Source organism: Phasianus colchicus, chromosome 5 (genome assembly GCF_987193195.1).
Source record: "Phasianus colchicus chromosome 5, bPhaCol1.hap1.1, whole genome shotgun sequence".
NCBI classification, from domain to species: Eukaryota; Metazoa; Chordata; class Aves; order Galliformes; family Phasianidae; genus Phasianus; species Phasianus colchicus.
This window is the reverse complement of record NC_143440.1, coordinates 16,094,857-16,112,149: the sequence shown is the minus strand read 5'-3', so window position 1 is coordinate 16,112,149 and position 17,293 is coordinate 16,094,857. Positions and strand designations below refer to the sequence as shown.

At 44.7% G+C, this 17,293-nt stretch overlaps 1 protein-coding gene across 3 annotated transcripts in view; it reads right to left on the bottom strand.

Moving 5' to 3' along the window:
• Positions 1 to 953: 953 nt before the first annotated feature.
• MUC6 (mucin 6, oligomeric mucus/gel-forming) overlaps positions 954 to 17,293 on the bottom strand; it is a 59,132-nt gene continuing 42,792 nt past the window's right edge. For all 3 annotated transcript variants that reach the window (XM_090140623.1, XM_090140625.1, XM_090140624.1), the window contains 9 exons: positions 16,937 to 17,131; positions 15,612 to 15,878; positions 14,299 to 14,436; positions 12,722 to 13,123; positions 10,756 to 11,172; positions 9,797 to 10,216; positions 8,746 to 9,147; positions 3,281 to 3,383; positions 954 to 2,717 (listed from right to left, as the gene is read on the bottom strand). In XM_090140623.1, the coding sequence (XP_089996749.1) occupies positions 2,540 to 2,717; positions 3,281 to 3,383; positions 8,746 to 9,147; positions 9,797 to 10,216; positions 10,756 to 11,172; positions 12,722 to 13,123; positions 14,299 to 14,436; positions 15,612 to 15,878; positions 16,937 to 17,131 (2,522 nt within the window). In that variant the 3' untranslated portion in view covers positions 954 to 2,539. The remainder of the gene's footprint in view (positions 2,718 to 3,280; positions 3,384 to 8,745; positions 9,148 to 9,796; positions 10,217 to 10,755; positions 11,173 to 12,721; positions 13,124 to 14,298; positions 14,437 to 15,611; positions 15,879 to 16,936; positions 17,132 to 17,293) is intronic.

Below are 17,293 nucleotides of genomic sequence, written 5' to 3'. Positions count from 1 at the left end.
CTTATGATCGTACTTGAGTACCAGAGAACTGAGGAGCAAAGGTTTGAGCATGGTGTGTGTGATTATGATGTTTTGTGGGGTTTTTTTCCAGAAGTGGTTGGTAAATATAGACTTTATTGGATGTAAAATAGTCTATAGATCTTGTTTTTCTGGAAAAGTTCTCTTGAACAGTTGACCCTTTCATGGCCTCTCAAGCATCTAATCAAGGTTCTCTGATCACAGATATGATATTATCTTTTGAGAAATCTTTGTAAGCGTTTCCTGCGGTCAAATTGGTAGTTGGCAGAGTACTACCAAACTGCCTTGTATTTTGTTCTTTGGAGGCTGTGTGATCTTTATTAATCCTGTTGTCTTAACCATGTTGTTGGCTACTGCGTTAAAAATCCATTGTGCTGAACTAAGGGAGTCTTAGCAGAGACAGGGAGGAGCTTCATTCATTTTTTTCCCCAATTCCTATTGTACATCTGTTTATCTGGATATGTTCTGTGCCCTTGTCAAAGGACATCTCAAGACACGCTGTACTATACTAGTTCACTTAGCTTTGGTTCCAGCTGTGCTAAAAATGTGCATTAAAAATATGGGTAGGAGGGGGGAAAGGGAAAGCGTCTTTTCAGTGGTGACTGTATTATGCTTATGATTGTTCACGTTTTGTATTAGATGTCAGCTCAGTGAAGCCATGAGCAGAACAGTGAACAAATTAAGGGTAAATACTTGATTTTTTTTCTCTTCTTTTTTTTTTTTTTTTTGTGAATAATGGTTAACTTACCAAAGTGATGTATCCTTTCAAGCAGACAAAGTAATTTCTGCAGTAAACAGTGTTATTGTTTTCAAGTACAGTATTTTCAGGCATTGATGTGTGAAAATAACTGAATAGCAAAACAGGTAGCATTTGTTCATTCTTGACCTACACTCCAGTATGTAACATTTATGGTGATTGTCTTATTTGTATAAAACAAAGTTCTGTCAAATTAAGTGGAGAATTTTCATATAGAAGACTATATATTAGACTATATTCATCAGAAGAACATATTAAGATTAAATAAATGATTAGAACGGTAATCAGACTGTCCTTTTTTGTCTGGGGGAGTGGGAATGTAAAGGATAATTGCCCAAAATGGTTGTTTTATTCCGAATATAATGTTTTGGAACAGCAACTGATGTGGGATGGTAAATTCTTTCCTACAAACTTCTGGTGGATTGTTTTGGTTCTTAACTGGCCTGTGGATCTGAGTTTGGGTTTTCTGTTGTTTTTTTTTGTTTGTTTGTTTGGTTGGGTTTTTTTGGTCATGTTATAAACACTCTACAATGAAAACTTGATGTAGAATCTTCCTTCCTAAGCATTGGTATGTTTGGTAGTGGCTGAGCATATAAACACTAACAGTACATGTAACAGTAAATTGATGCAACTCGTCACAATACTTTAATGTAACTTGAAATAACTGTTTTCTGGATTTCAGCTATTTCAAAACAGTGGCTCTTTCCTTGTTTCTCTTCATTGCAAGGTATAAATAGCAATTTAGATGGTGTCTCATACACTGCTTTCCATGGTACTGTGCTTGAACAAGGGGGTAAGCAGGAGGCTACAAAAGTACACATCTGTTATTACACCCAGGCAGGATTTGGAAGAAGTTACTTGGCTGTAAAAGAAGAAAGTACCTGAACTGTTAAAAATACACTCAAACTTTTTGTTTGTTTGTATTTTGCTTCAGGCTCTTAGTGGTTGTCGAACACTCACTTAAAATTCTATACAACTCTTTCTCAATCGAATTGCAAATAAAAAAAAAAAATTATCTCTGCTAACAGCAATTGGAAATTGCTTGGGTGAACTACCTTCTTCCTGTTAGATTTATTGTTTGATAACTATTTTGATGCTTCAAAATGTATCAGACAATTACCCTGCAATTTTTTTCTTTGTCCAAAAGCCACTGCTTAATCTGTGTTAATGACATTTTGAGAAATGTCCCACACAGAGGATGCACAGAGGTACCTGCTTCCAGAGGAAGGGCAGTGGCTTGCTTGGTTCTCTCTTTTCCTGGTTTGTGTAGTGATGGGTTAATCCACAGGTCCTAGTTCAAGTGTAGTGAACCTAATAGCTTATTTGCAGGTAAAATAATTGGTCAAACAGTGAGGAATGATTTAACAAATCCAATTCCTTCTACTTTATTTGAAAGTCGAAATTCTGTTATTGCACGGTGCACAGGCCAGTGTTTAGCCTCTAGATAAGTATTGCCCTGAGCAAGGCTAGATGGTCTCTGACAGTCTTTGCTCCTAAACTATGCCTGCTCTTTCTCCCCACCCCTTCCCCTCAAGATTAGGAATAATTCATCATTCAGTTAATTTAATTGGTGCTCCAGGTAGCTGTTCAGGAAGCTCCCTGCAAGGCTAACCTGTATAATCAGTACAAAAGAACCCCCTGCAATGAGCAGTTGCCATGGAAGTATTAGGTTGTAATTAATTGTTAATGTTTAACAAAATTAAAATAAGAAGTTAAACAAACAAACAAAACAACACCTGTATCTGAAGCTATCTGAAGGTCTGGCTATTGTATGCAGCTGTCAAAGTTGCAAATGCAGCCCCCAAACACAGTAATTTCCTTAGTGAGCCTTTTGCCAGGGTTATCTGGATCTTCGCATGGTAGTTGAAATTCCTCCTTATGGAGCTGCAGTGGCCTACAACAGCTGCATGCTGCATTGAGCACCATGTTCTCAACATTCAACCTGTTTGGAAGAGAGGGAGAATCAGGTAGGACTTGCGTACAGCCTTTTAGGTTTTGTTCATGAATGGATTTTGGAACAGTCTTGTGCAAGGAATGCAGAAGCAGCTCATCCACCTGGTGCTTAGTCATTGATTAGCACTGCAAAATGCATAATAGATGAAACAAGAAAATCTTTTTGGGCTTGCGTGGAAAAGATATTTAGGTAAGAATAGCTGTGAATGGAAGAAAAGTTGGCAATCTGACTGTTATCTTTAATAATAATAATAATTAAAAAAAAAAACAACCCAAACCTTGCAGTATTGCCATACTTTGTTTAGAAGTTTAAGTGAGAAGGTATTCCCTGTTTGCACTTCAGTTTTCTACTACGCACTGTTGTTCTGTACAGGTGCTCTTTCCAGTTAGCTGGCTCGTACCCCAACACTATGTTGCTGGGTATAGATCACACACATTTTTTTCCATTGAATTGTAAAGGGAGTGATAGCTGACAAATATCACTACTCACAGGTGCTAAAAAAGAAACAGCCTTAGTGTATTTATATTATAGAAGCTCTCCAGTATCCTTACTTTGTTGAAGATGGACACAGTCCTTCACATCGACTCAAAGTGATGTTTGCAGAACAGCCTTTGTAAGTTATGTTTTCTTCATATTCCACTTTTTTACAAAACTCTGTCAAACATTGAAAAAGGACAACAAACATATTAATGATGGAGTCTAAAAATTAAAATTAAGTCTAAAAAACCTCTATTCCTGATACTGATGAAACCACAAAGACATAAGTGAAACAATGAGCTAGCTAATCTGCAGGGAATTATTTCTGGTTCACATAATGGATACAGTGGACTTGAAAAATTCTTGATTTGGTCATTTCTAAGATTTTGTTTCTTTACATAATAATATCAGCTAAACTTTTGTAACTCCCTGCTTGAAGAAAGGTTATAGACAAAACGAGCATTGGTGAAGGCAAGGCTCAGTTAATACTGAGGCAATCACACACACTAATGTACTCTCCTCTATCTGCACATCATAAACTAAGAAGAAAATGGACAGTGAAAGTGGTATAAGATAGTAGAAAAGTAAAGAAGGCAGTATGATATGGTTGAAGTATACTTTCCAGATATATTCTCCTTTGTGTATGGAACTAACCCAAAAGAGAATGCAGGAATTGGCTGAAATTGAGAAGTTCTTTGTTTCCTGGGTCCTCAAAAAGCGGTTAAGACATTAAAAACATTTATAACTGCCCCTTCTTCCCCCTCCCCATGTAAACATCAATGCACTGCAGGAAGCCTACTGTTGTGAGAGCAAAGATTTCAAGGCAACTGTTCTATATTAATGCAGAAAGCTCAAAACCAAAAAATACAGTCAACGTATACAATTGGATTAGCAAAGAATATATGATATCTCAGAAAAATTCACACACAAAACAAAAAATGTACTAAACTCTAAAATACAATACAGAAAATGACAAGGAAATACTTTACCTTGTGGTACTGTTGATGGCCTAACAGGAGACAAGGAAGTTGAAAGACCAGAAGTGACAGAAAGAGCTGATGTGGTACGTGTAGTGGTTAATGTCGTTGTTTGAATAGATGTCTGTCCAATAGATGGGATCTCTGTGGAAGCAGTAGTAGTGATACTGGGAGCAAACTTAATTGTGGTAGGTAATAGGCTTGGGATCACAGCTGGAGAGGATTTGGCAGAGGCAGCAGTAGGAAATGCTACTGAAAATGTTTCACCAGGCGGAGTAAAAGAAAATGTGGTGTTATGTGTAGAGGACGAATATGTAGCACTCTCCGAAGAGAGAAATGTGGAAGGAGAGAGGGTTGTAAGTGTAGGCTCTGGTATGGACACTGGGGGCGAAGTAGAGAAGATTGTGGATGGGGCAGAAGATGGCAGCCTGGTGCTGGGAGCATGGCTGGGGGCACGGACTGTTGTTGTCAGTGAGACTTCTGGGCTGCTGGTGGGGCTGGCCTTGCTGGAGATGGAGGTTTTGGAGATGCTGGTGGTAGCAGGCATGGCAGTGGTCTTCTTTGTAATGATATACGGCACCACATGCAGTACAGTTGTCTTTTTATGGGTGGAGGTTGCTGAAAAGAAAGTATAGGTTGGTTGAAGGAAAACATGGGAAGGGAAATGATGTTGTCTGTTCCCAGACAGAAGTCTCAGGCTATGCATGTGGGGCCGATGGATCTTGCCGCGCTCTTAACTCTTGCTGGTCAAAAGGCAGGAATTGGTCACTGGTTCCTTTCCCATTTCTTATCTTTCCCTCCTTAGAAAGCTCAGAACAATGCCTCAGGGCTGCCCTACAGCACCAGAAGAGGAAGAGGTAGGTTACCCCTCTCTGGAAAAGGAAACTCTGCATGTGACTGTTTCCATTTAAGACACTGGCACAGAGCACTGTCTACCCGCTCCATCAGAAGCAGGGTGTTCCTTCATACGTAATGGACTCCAAGGAAGAAAAGAAGTTCCTCCCCAACCAGAATCGCAGCACAGACTCAGAAACTCACCACAGATCCCAGGAATGACAGTGCTAAGATCAGCGGGCAAAGGAGGGGAACAATAAAATGGTTTGTGCTGAATGGTAAGAATGAAGGGTGAGAACTGGGAAGAGCAAACACAGCAGCTTGAAGAGCAGGAGGAATACATACCGGGAAGAGATGTGCTCGGTACTGTCGAGGATACAGTTGAGAAGGGAGAAGATGCAGATGATGGCAGTAGGCTGGTTTTTGCTGTGGAGAATGTGGAGGATGCTGGTGTAGGTGACTCTGTTGGAGCACTGGTTGTTAGAGAAGGCAGCTTGGGCCATAGGGTTGTAGGTGTGGACTTTGGTATGGAAGTCGGGAGCAATGTGGAGAAGAGTGCGGATGGAGCAGCAGATGGTAAGCTAGTGCTGAGAGTGATACTGGGAGCAGAGGATGTCGTCAGTGGGATTTCTGGGCTGCTGGTGGGGCTGGCCTCACTGGAGATGGAGGTCTTAAACATACTGGTGGCAGACACAGTGGGAGTAGTCTTCTCTGTGGTGACTGGAGGCACAATGTGTGGCACAGTTGTCATTTTGTGAGTGGATGCTGCATAAAGAAAGCACAGCCAATTTGAGAGTGGCAGGGCAAGAAAAAAATGGCAAAGGTGAGCTGTTCTCATGGAGAAACCTCAGGACATGCATGTGGCCAATAAGATATGGAGCATGCCTCAGTGCTGTGAAGCATGCCTCAGAAACAGCTAAAGCACTGCTATACTCCCAGTACTGATGATCACGAAGCAGAGCATCAGGCTAGCTTCTCCTAGGAGGAAAAGAAGTTCCACCCCAACTCAAACCAGAGCATGCTCCCAGAACCTCAACATACGTCCCAGAAATGAAATGACAAATGCAGAAGGTAAGGAAGGTGATAACATGGAGAGTGAACACTGCAAGGCTTGTCCTGCGAGGTAGGAAACAGAGGCAAGAACTGGGAAGAACAGGCAGAACAGTAGGAAGAACTAAGTGCAGACTTACAGGGTTGTAATGTGCTCAGTGCTGTCGAAGACACGGTTGAAAAGGGAAAAGATGCAGATGATGGCAGCGGGCTGGTTTTGGCTGTGGAGGGTGTTGAGAAGACAGGTAAAGGTGTCTCTGTTGGAGCACTGGTTGTCGGGAAAGAAGGCTTGGACCTTAGGGATGTGGGCTTTGGTGTGGAGGTTGGGAGTGAGGTAGAGTGTGTGGACGGAGCAGCAGAAGGCAGCTTAGTGCTTAGAGTGCTGCTGTGGACAGGGGATGTTGTTGTCAGTGGGACTTCTGGGCTGCTGGTGGGGCTGGCCTCACTGGAGATGGAGGTCTTGGAGGTGCTGGTGGAAGACATAGTGGGGGTGGTCATCTCCGTGATGATATATGGCACCATGTGCACCACAGTTGTTTTGTGGGTGGAGGTTGCTGGAAAGACAGCATAAGTCAGCTGAAGGTTGAAAAGCAACAAGTAAAGGGAAAGGAGGCTGGCTGTTCCCATGCAGAAGCCCTAAGCTAGGCATACGGGGCTATAAGGTAGGACTGTGCCACACAGACTAGCTGGGCAAGAGGCAGGAATGTGGCAGTTGTTCCTGTCCTTTCCCTCCCGATTCTGTCCCTCCCCCCACAGGAAGATGGGTTAAGAACAGTGCATCAGGGCTACCCTTCAGCATGGCAGCTACCTCCTCTCTCTTGAAGAGGAAACTCTCTGTATGTGTCATGTCCATTCAAGACACTGGCACAAGGCACTGTCTGCCTGCTCCAACACAGGCAGGGTGTTCTCTCATATGTAATGGACTCCAAGGAAAAAAAGAAGTTCCTCCCCAACCAGAATCACAGCACAGTCCGAGCATCTCACCACAGATCCCAGGAGTGACAATGCTAAAACCAGTGGGCAAAGGAGGAGAACAACAAATTGGTGTGTCCTGAATGGTAGGAATGGAGAGTCAAAACTGGGAAGAGCAAACATATCAGCTTGAAGAGCAGGAGGAATACATACCAGGAAGCAACGTGCTTAGTGCTGTTGAGGATATAGTTGAGAAGGGGGAAGAAACAGATGATGGCAGCAGGCTGGTTTTTGCTGTGGAGAGTGTTGAGAATGCAGTTGTAGGTGACTCTGCTGGAACACTGGTTGTCAGGGAAGAGGGCTTGAGCCTCAGTGTTGTAGGTGTGGGCTTTGGAGTGGAGGTAAAGGGCGAGGTGGATAAGAGTGTAGATGGGGCAGGAGTTGGCAGTCTGGTGCTGAGAGTGCTGCTAGGGGCAGGGGATGTTGTTGTCAGTGGGATTTCTGGGGTGCTAGTGGGGCTGGCTTCACTGGAGGTGGAGATCTTGGAGGTACTGACAGAAGACATGGTGGGAGTGGTCTTCTCTGTGGTGATATATGGCACCATGTGCAGCACAGTTGTCACTTTGTGGGTTGTTGCTAGAAAGAAAGCAGAGGAATCAGTTGAAGAGTAACCAGGGAAGGAAAAGGAGGACCACTGATCCCAGGTAGAAATTCCAGGTCAGGCAAATAGGCAATAAGGGTAGGCCTGTGCTGCCCTGACTCTTGCTGGTTGAGAGGCAGGAATTTGCCAGTGACTCCTGCCCTTTCTCTCTCCATATCCTGCTCCTTCCCAGACGAGTAAGAGAAAGCTGTTCCAAGTAGAAGCCCTCCAGCACCTCAGCACTCTCTGCTTTTCCCCAGAAATGGAGCCTTTCTGCACATCCCTTTATCCAGCCAAGGCACTGGTAGATCATCCTGTCTTCTTGTTTCACGATGCACAAGGCAGGCTCCAAGTGTGAGACCTGTGCCTCAGCATGATAATTCCTATACCTGGAGGGGAGAAGATGCTGAGAGGGCCAAAGAGAATTGCAGCTCATGTTGATCCTGGATGACTTCTAGGACCCTGCTCAGTTCCCCTCATGAGAAAGGGGGGAGAGAACTGGAATGGCAGAAGAAGGGAAAGACTCAAGTATCAAAACATAGAAAGTGGAATAACTGAATAGAGAAATGTACAATAGAAACTAATGTCTAAGTGATGCAAAGAAATTGCTCACCACCTCCTACCAAGCACACTGAGGTTATACAAGCCTTTGAGGAACTGCTCTTCTGAAAAATCTCAACCCTGATCTTATTGCTGACTATGAATTTGTGTGGCATGGAATATCTCATTGGACAACTGGCATCAGCTGTGAAAGCTGTGTAACTCTCACCATCTTGCCCACTCCTAGACCAGAGAGATGCCAGAGAGAGAAACAGACTTGTTCATGATGTGCCAGCATACTTCAAAAAGATCTAAAGCATTACTGTGATATCAGTGCTTTTTGATCAAAAAGCTAAAGCAAAGCACCAGTTGGGCTCCAAGGAAGAAAAGCTCAATCCAAGGAGCATGGGAAGAATCAACAGTTCATGAGATTTCAACACATGTTCCATGAGTTACAATGTAAAAAGCAGCAGGTAAGAAGGGAGACCAGCAAAGAGGGTGACAACTGTGTGGTTTGTTCTGTGAGGTAGGAATGTGGGGTGGGAAGAGCAGGCAGAGCAGTGGGATGGGCAGGAGGGAGACTTACTGGGATATGATGTGCTCACTGCTGTTGAGGACACAGTAGAGAAGGAAGACGGAGACAATGACAGTAGGCTGGTTTTGGCTGTGGAGGGTGTGGAGGATGCAGGTGTAGGCGACTCTGCTGGAGCACTGGTTGTCATGGAGGAAGATGCAGGCCTCAGGGTTGTAGGCCTGATCTTCGGTGTGGAGGAGAGTGTGGATGGAGCAGCAGATGGCAGTCTTGTGCTGAGAGTGCTGCTGGGGGCAGGGGATGTCGTTGTCAGTGGGACTTCTGGGCTGCTGGTGGGGCTGGCCTCGCTGGAGACAGAGGTTGTAGTGGTGCTGGTGGCAGACACAGTGAGAGTAGTCTTCTCTGTGGTGACTGGCAGCACAATGTGTGGCACAGTTGTCATTTTCTGGGTGGAGGCTGCAGGAAGAAAGCACAGGTCAGTTAAGGGTAACAATGGAAGGGAAACGATGCTAGCTGTTCCTGGTGGAGGACCTAAGCCAGGCACATGAACAAGAAGGCAGAACCATGCAGCACTGACTCTCACTGAGCAAGAAGCAAAAAAGGGCCAGTGGCTTCTGCCCTTTCCTTCCCCATCTTCCTCCTATCCAGAAAGTTGCAGCAAGGACTGCTCTAAGGGTGCCCTCTGGCACCTCACTACCCTCTGTATCTCACTGGAAGAGGAGCCTCTCTGCATGTGCCTGTCTCAGCCAAGACACTGGCAGAAGGCACTGCCTACATCCATCAAGCTGGGTATGGCATGCTCCAAGGGAGAAACCAGGGCTCCAGCGGAATTCTGCAAAATCCCTGATAACAGTATTCTGAGAGGGCCTTAGAGAAGGGCAGCCTGTGGTGACTTCACCCTAATTAGCTGCTAAGCATTCAGTCAGCCACTTAATCCATCATATCATGAAGAACAGCAAACAACCTCCTACAAACCCTACAAAAATGCCACCATCAGTGGGCAAAGGAGAGTAACAACAAATTGGTGTACACAGTAGACCAGAAATGAAGGGCAAAAACTGGGAAGAGCAGGCAGAGGAATGAGAAGAGCAGGCGAGAGACTTACTGGGATGCGATGTTCTCAGTGCTGTGGAGGACACAGTTGAGGAAGTGGAAGATGCTAATGACAGCATTGGACTGGTTTTGACTGTGGAGAGTGTGGAGGAAGCAGGTGTGGAAAACTCTGTTTGAGCACTAGTCAGTGGGGAAGAAGGTTTGGGCCTTAGTGTTGTAGGTGTGGACTTCGTTATGGAGGTCAGAGGAGAGGAGGTGACTATGGATGGGGCAGAAGATGGTAGCCTGGTGCTGGGAGCACTGCTGGGGGCAGGGAATGTCGTTGTCAGTGGGACTTCTGGGCTGCTGGTGGGGCTGGCCTCACTGGAGATGGAGGTCTTGGAGGTGCTGGTGATAACAGGTGTGGCAGTGGTCCTCTCCGTGATGATAAATGGCACCATGTGCAGCACAGTTGTTGTTTCATGGGTGAAAGCTGCAGGAAAGAAAGCATTGGTTGGTTAAAGGATTACAAGGGAAAAGAAAGGAAGTAGACTGTTCCCATACAGAAGCCCTGGGCTATGCAGAAGGGCAGTGAACTAGGATCTTGCTACAATGACACTCGCTGGGCAAGAGGCAGGAACTGGCCACTGGCTCCTGCCCTTTCCCCTCTCCTTCCCTCCTCCCCAGCAAGGTGAGATAAGAACAATGCCTCAAGGCTGCCCTCCAGCACCTCAGCTAACTCCTTCTCTCACTGGAAGAGTAAGCTCTCTGGCACAGGGCACTGTCTGCCCGAATCACCACAGGCAGGGTGTTCTCTCACACGTAATGGACTCCAAGGAAGAAAAGAAGTTCCACCCCAACCAGAATCGCAGCACAGACCCAGAAACTCACCACAGATCCCAGGAGTGACAGTGCTAAGATCAGCGGGCAAAGGAGGAGGACAACAAAATGGTTTGTGCTGAATGGTAGGAATGAAGAGTGAGAACTGGGAAGAGCAAACACAGCAGCTTGAAGAGCAGGAGGAATACATACCGGGAAGAGATGTGCTCGGTACTGTTGAGGATACAGTTGAGAAGGGAGAAGATGCAGATGATGGCAGTAGGCTGGTTTTTGCTGTGGAGAATGTGGAGGATGCTGGTGTAGGTGACTCTGTTGGAGCACTGGTTGTTAGAGAAGGCAGCTTGAGCCATAGGGTTGTAGGTGTGGTCTTTGGCACGGAGGTTGAAGGTGAAGTAAAGAGTGTGGATGGAACAGCAGATGGTAACCTTGTGCTGAGAAGACTACTGGGGACAAAGGATGTCATTGTCAGTGGGATTTCTGGGCTGCTGGTGGGGCCAGCCTCAGTGGAGATGGACGTCTTAAAGGTGCTGGTGGCAGACATTGGAGTAGTCTTCTCCGTGATGATCGATGGCATAATGTGTGGCACAGTTGTCATTTTGTGAGTGGATGCTGCATAAAGAAAGCATAGTTCAATTGAGAGGGGCAAGAAAAAAATAGCAATATATTCTGCATATATTCCTATAGAAAAGCCTTAAGGCATATATGTGGGCAGTGAAATAAGACCATGCCACAACAGCTCTCACTGAGCAAGAAGCAAAAAAGGGCCAGTGGCTTCTGCCCTTTCCTTCCCCATCTTCCTCCTATCCAGAAAGTTGCAGCAAGGACTGCTCTAAGGGTGCCCTCTGGCACCTCACTACCCTCTGTATCTCACTGGAAGAGGAGCCTCTCTGCATGTGCCTGTCTCAGCCAAGACACTGGCAGAAGGCACTGCCTACATCCATCAAGCTGGGTATGGCATGCTCCAAGGGAGAAACCAGGGCTCCAGCGGAATTCTGCAAAATCCCTGATAACAGTATTCTGAGAGGGCCTTAGAGAAGGGCAGCCTGTGGTGACTTCACCCTTGTTAGCAGCTAAGCCTTCACTCAGCTGCGCTGCTCACTCCATCCAAACAAGTACAAAACCACAAATACCGTAAGCAAAAATGTCCTCACCAGTGGGCAAAGGAGAGTAACAACAAATTGGTGTACAGTGTAGATCAGAAATGAAGGGCAAAAACTGGGAAGAGCAGGCAGAGGAATGACAAGGGCAGGAGGGAGGCTTACTGGGATGTGATGTTCTCAGTGCTGTGGAAGACGCAGCTGAGAAGAGGGAAGAAAAAGATGATGGCAGCAGGCTGGTTTTGGCTGTGAAGGGTATGGAGAATGCAGCTATAGGTGACTATTAGAGCACTAGTTGTCAGGGAAGAGGGCTTGGGTCTCAGTGTTGTAGGTGTGGGCTTTGTCATGGAAGTTGGAGTAGAGGCGGAGATGAGAGTAGATGGAGCAGGAGATGGCAGCCTGGTGCTGAGAGTGCTACTGAGGGCAGGTGATGTCAGTGGGACTTCTGGGCTACAGTGGGGCTGGCTTTGCTGGAGATGGAGGTCTTGGAGGTGCTGTTGGTAGACATAGTTGGTGTGGTCTTTTCTGTTATGATATAAGGCACCAAGTGCAGTACAGTTGTCTTTTTGAGGGTGGAGGTTGCTGGAAAGCAAGTATGGGTCATTTGAATATTGAAGAGTAACAAATAAAGGGAAATGAGGCAAGCTTGTCCCAGGCTATGTGTGTGGGTAGGTAGGATCTTGCTGCACTGGCCCCTGCTGACAAGAGATAGGAATTGGCTATTGCCTCCTGCCCTTTAACCCACAGGAAAGTGGGGTAAGAACAGTGCTTCAGGGGTGCCTTCTATCATCTCAGCACCCTCTGCCAGTCCCTGGAAGAGGAATCTCTGTGTATGTGTCTGTGTCCATTCAAGACGCTGGCACAGGACACTGTCTGCCTGCTCCAACATAGGTAAGGCATTCTCTGATGGCAGCAATGCCAGAAACAGTGAGCACCGAAAAAATGAAAAGCACCTGAAGGATGACAACCCTGGGATGCATACTGTACATCAGAAATGAAGGGGAAGTACTGGGAAGGCGGTGAGAAGGAGTAGAACTGGGAAGGACTAGGGGGAGACTTACCAAGATGTGATGTAATCAGTGCTGTCGAGGACACAGTTGAGTAAGGGGAAGATGATGATGATGACAGCAGGCTGGTTTTGGCTGTAGAGGGCGTGGAGGATGCAGGTATCAGCCACTCTGTTGAAGCACTGGTTGTTGGGGAAGAAGGCTTGGGTCTTAGCGTTGTATGAATTGTTTTTGGCAAGGAGAATGGAGGTGAGGTGGAGAAGAGTGTAGATGGGGCAGGAGTTGGCAGCCTGGTGCTGAGGGTGCTGCTGGGGGCAGGAGATGCTGTTGTCAGTGGGATTTCTGGACTGCTAGTGGAGCTGGCTTCACTGGAGACAGAAGTCTTGGAGGTGCTGGTGAAAGATGTGACAGGGGTAGTCTTCTCTGTGGTGAGAGGTGGCACAGTTGTCTTGGAGGCTACCATTGGAAATCAGAAGTTGATTGGTCTCGTTACTATACATGCTAAAGGCAAGTGACATGAATATTTTCTATGTTAAAATCTATGCATGAGGGTATGGATAAGAACTGCAATATTGGGACCCAGTAACAGCTTTTGCCTTAAATCAGAATGAATGAACGGGGTTATGAATTTCTCATTCCACCAACCGTCCCCCCATCGTGGCATGCTATTATTCATTTTGAAGGACATCCTTCATCAGTTTGTTTCTGACCGGTCATCTTGGAATTTTTAGGAGGAGAAGAGGTATCTCTGCTTACACTACCAGTAAGCTAGTTGAATATGGATCATGTCTGTTTTGCAGTGTGTTGGAAAGGACTCCTGAGGCTACTGATGGAACAGGCATTAATGACTCTTATCTCTCTCCTGACCAGAGCATTCACCTGTTACTACTTTACTAGTTGTAGTCTTAGCTCTGGTTAGCTCCCTTGCTACAAAGAAAGCAATGAGACTAAACAATGGTTGAGTCTTGGGAAGAATCCTATGCAAAGCATGTTGCAGCATCTTCTGAAAGGAGGCTGTCCTGGTCAGTACCATGAAGACCTGGGCATGTGGAGTCCTATAGATCTATGTGGGGGAAATGTACCCTGGAGTTTGAGCATCTTCTTGCCCACTCCTCCACTGGTGATATTTTTGCACCCAGGATCAGCACCTGATTTCTTTATCTGCACAGCAAGGAGGCAGTATTTGTTGGCTCATGTTTGTCATGGCTGTGTTAGGGCCCAGGCATCCTTTGTATGGAAAACATACTCATATTCTTTCTCTCACCAAAAACTATCCTAGAATTGTAATCTTCCACTCTCACTGCCTTTTATTGCCCCCCTCTTACAGTACCGCTGCAAGAGGAGGGCCCGTGTGTGTAAACTGGTCTCCATCTGCTAGTTGTTTCACAGAAACTCAAATAAGTCTGTAGGCTGATAAAGCCCCGTGCCCCAGAGTCAAATGCCTGAAGCATCAAGGAGAAGGATGTAGTTAGGGGCAATGTAACTGCCTGAATTTGAGTCCTATGGCAAGAGGAATAGGAATAGAAAATGAAAATCAAAAGTGAAACTTGTGGAACATGACACTTAGAAGAGAGGGGTGGGAGCTTGAAAGAGCAGACAGCAGCATGAATTGGGGCAAAAGGGAGTCTTACCTGGATGTGATGGTCTCAGTCGTGTTGAAGATGGAGATGAGGGGGAAGAAACAGATACAGCTGAGGTGGCAGGTAAAGAGCTGGGGCTCAGAGATATCCTTGTCAGCAGAACTTCTGGACTGCTGGCAGTGCTAGCCTCTGTGGAGACAGAGGTTTTAGAGATGCTGCTGGACAGTGTCACTGGGGTGGTCTTCTGTGTGATGAGATGTGGTACAGTGTGTGGCATGATTGGTCTTTTGTGGGTTACAGCTACTGGGAGAAAGGCACAGATCAACTGAAGGTGGCAGGACAAGAAAGGAAAGTGGAGGGAATGCAAAGATCCTAGGCAGAATACATGGGCTGGGGCACAAAAGGCAGGCCTGGATCTCACTCGGTCTTACTGAGCAGAAGGGAAGAACAGGCCAGAGGCTTCTGCCTTCACCTTCCCCTTTCTGCTTCTCCACAAAAATATGGGGTAAGAACTGGGCCAATTCAGCACCCTCTGCCTCTTCCTGGACCTTCTGAGGGAAGAAAAAGAAGAACCTCTCCAGATTTGTGCATCTCCCTTAAAGGCACTACAAGTTGGGCATGGGCATCCCAAGAAAAAGCTAGGTAAGTGAAACAGAGTCACAGGCCAATGACAGCTTTCAGATCATTCTTAGTCATCTACTGAGACTTGGTGGTGCAGAGTGGTTGCTTGATTTCCCTCACTCTCTCCAATGTAAGGAAAAATGGATATTCAGTAATGCTCAATGTCTGGGAAGGTACCTAATAAAAGTGGGTTGTGATGCTTTCTCAGACTAAGCCAATATTGCACCCCACCAGTATGGGTGAGAGATGTTTGGTCTGGGAGATAGAGTGCAGGTGCCTTCTCACTACAGCTGACTTCTCCCTGCATGCTGTCCCAGTCTCTGGTCTCAGTTGCTAATCTAGGTATACAGCAATAGAAGAAGCTGTCAAAGTTGACATATGGCATATTTGACATCCCAAAGTGCCATTTCCTTTGTGATAGACAAGATTTATATTTTTTGGAGAACGTCTAAGGAGAATGCACATCTGTATGTTTGTGGGTCTTTGAAAACTCACTTCAAAGAACAGAGAGATTTTGCTTTAATCTACTTCCTTGGAGGAAGTGAATAGGTAGAGAAAGGCCTCTGAGAGAAATGTTAGTTTTAAGATCTTATTCAGATGTCCAGTGCTTGCTGCATTGGCAGGACACTGAAGTTTTCATTTGTATTACAATTCTTCAGTCATCATTTTCCTTTCTCACTAACTTGCAATTTTAACACATCTAGTAAGAATTAATTTTTTTTATTATTTTTTTTTACGCTTACCTACTGTTGTTAGTTCAGGCTTGCTGAAAACTGCAATCTGAGAAGTAGTATAAGGTAGTGAGATGGTTGTCGTTTCTTCTTTGACAGTAGTCTCTAAGAGTGGTGTGGTGAACCTTATTTTTTCTGTTTCTGTTGAAGCAATGGTTGCTGAGGAAGTAGGTGTAGATTTTGGTTCAGTGAAGATGGTTCTTTTCGCTGAGGTAGTTATGGAAGGTGTAGTTACTGTTGAGGTCATGCTTGGCATAGTAAAAATTGATGTTGTACGTTCTTTTGGAGTAAAGGTAAGGAATATCATGTGAGTAATCAATTTATGCTATAAAAATAGTTAAAATAGACAAAATATGAAAAAGCTACCCATGTACACAAGACATAGTTTTTGCCCTGGATCTTTTTAATGTTTTGCGTGTCATTGTTTGTATTTATGTTCTCATAACCTAAACGGCACCTTTTCCTACCTGTATTTGTTTTCTCTTACTTCATATTTTTCTTTGTTCTCATTTGGACATCTTTTTCTATTATTTCCTATGATTTCCTATAATCAGTCTTCATATAATATTTCTAAAAGTTAGCTTTGTTGTCACTTAGTAAAAGCCTCTATAGGCTTTGCCCAAATAACAATGTCACTGGCTAACCTTATATTAATTAGCCTTCTACAATCAGTATTACAAAACTAAATAACATTACACTGTAGGACCTTCCTTGTACCAGTTCTTGTCCTGTGAAGTTTTCTTCTGATAGCCTGGTCCAGGATGGCTTTTTGTTGGAGGGCATGTTGGTGGAAAGCTGCATGCCATTATGAGTATCCACAAATCATATAATTGGAAAGTAATTTATGCTGGAGAAGCCAGCCTGCTGAGAGCAGGGTCCTAGAATAGTAGTCACGGCACTGATACCTCTGTGATTTTGCCTTGAAGCCTGCTTATGTTATTATTTGGATTTTTGAGACTGGGTGCTATTTGAACATGACTGTGTTACTGAACCAGCTGTGTAATGGAGGCTGAAACTGAACTAATAAAACTGACTGCAGCTGAGCTGGCTCACTGCTCACTTCTAATGTTCTTCTCAGATGAGTCACACAAGTTATTTGAGTTGCATTTCTAACCTGTCACCTATATCCTTTCTCTTTTCACACACTTTCCATCCATACTTCTGAACATTTTTGGTTTAAACTGCTTTCTGGAAGCCTACTTTACCTACCTTCTAATCTGCAGTCTTTTGCTTGGATGTTGAGACAGCTTGCAATGCCTTCCTAGTGGAATGATAGCTCAACTCTATATAGAATGTGTTTGATATAATTTGTTTTAGACAGTGATACAATAACTTACCAGTTGTTGACTTCATTGTGACAAGAGGTGATGATGATGAAGTTCTTGGGACTGTGATTTTTGAAGTTACAGTTAGATTTGTGGTCTCAGTTGGTACAGTAGATGCAGAAGAAGTACTAGGTGATGTTGGTTGGGTAGCTGTAGGTAATGTGACTGCAGTAGAGATTCTTGTTGCTGTAGGCTGCATTGCTGTTACTAAGAAGAAAAAAGGATTGACATCAGAGGATAAGAAATAATTCTTCATAATCTGTTAAAGTATTCCTATATAAATTGAAAATTATTTTTAGAATAAAAAACTACTACCAGTAGTAACAACTGAAAATAACTTCTACCTTAATTTCAAATATTTAAGAAAAT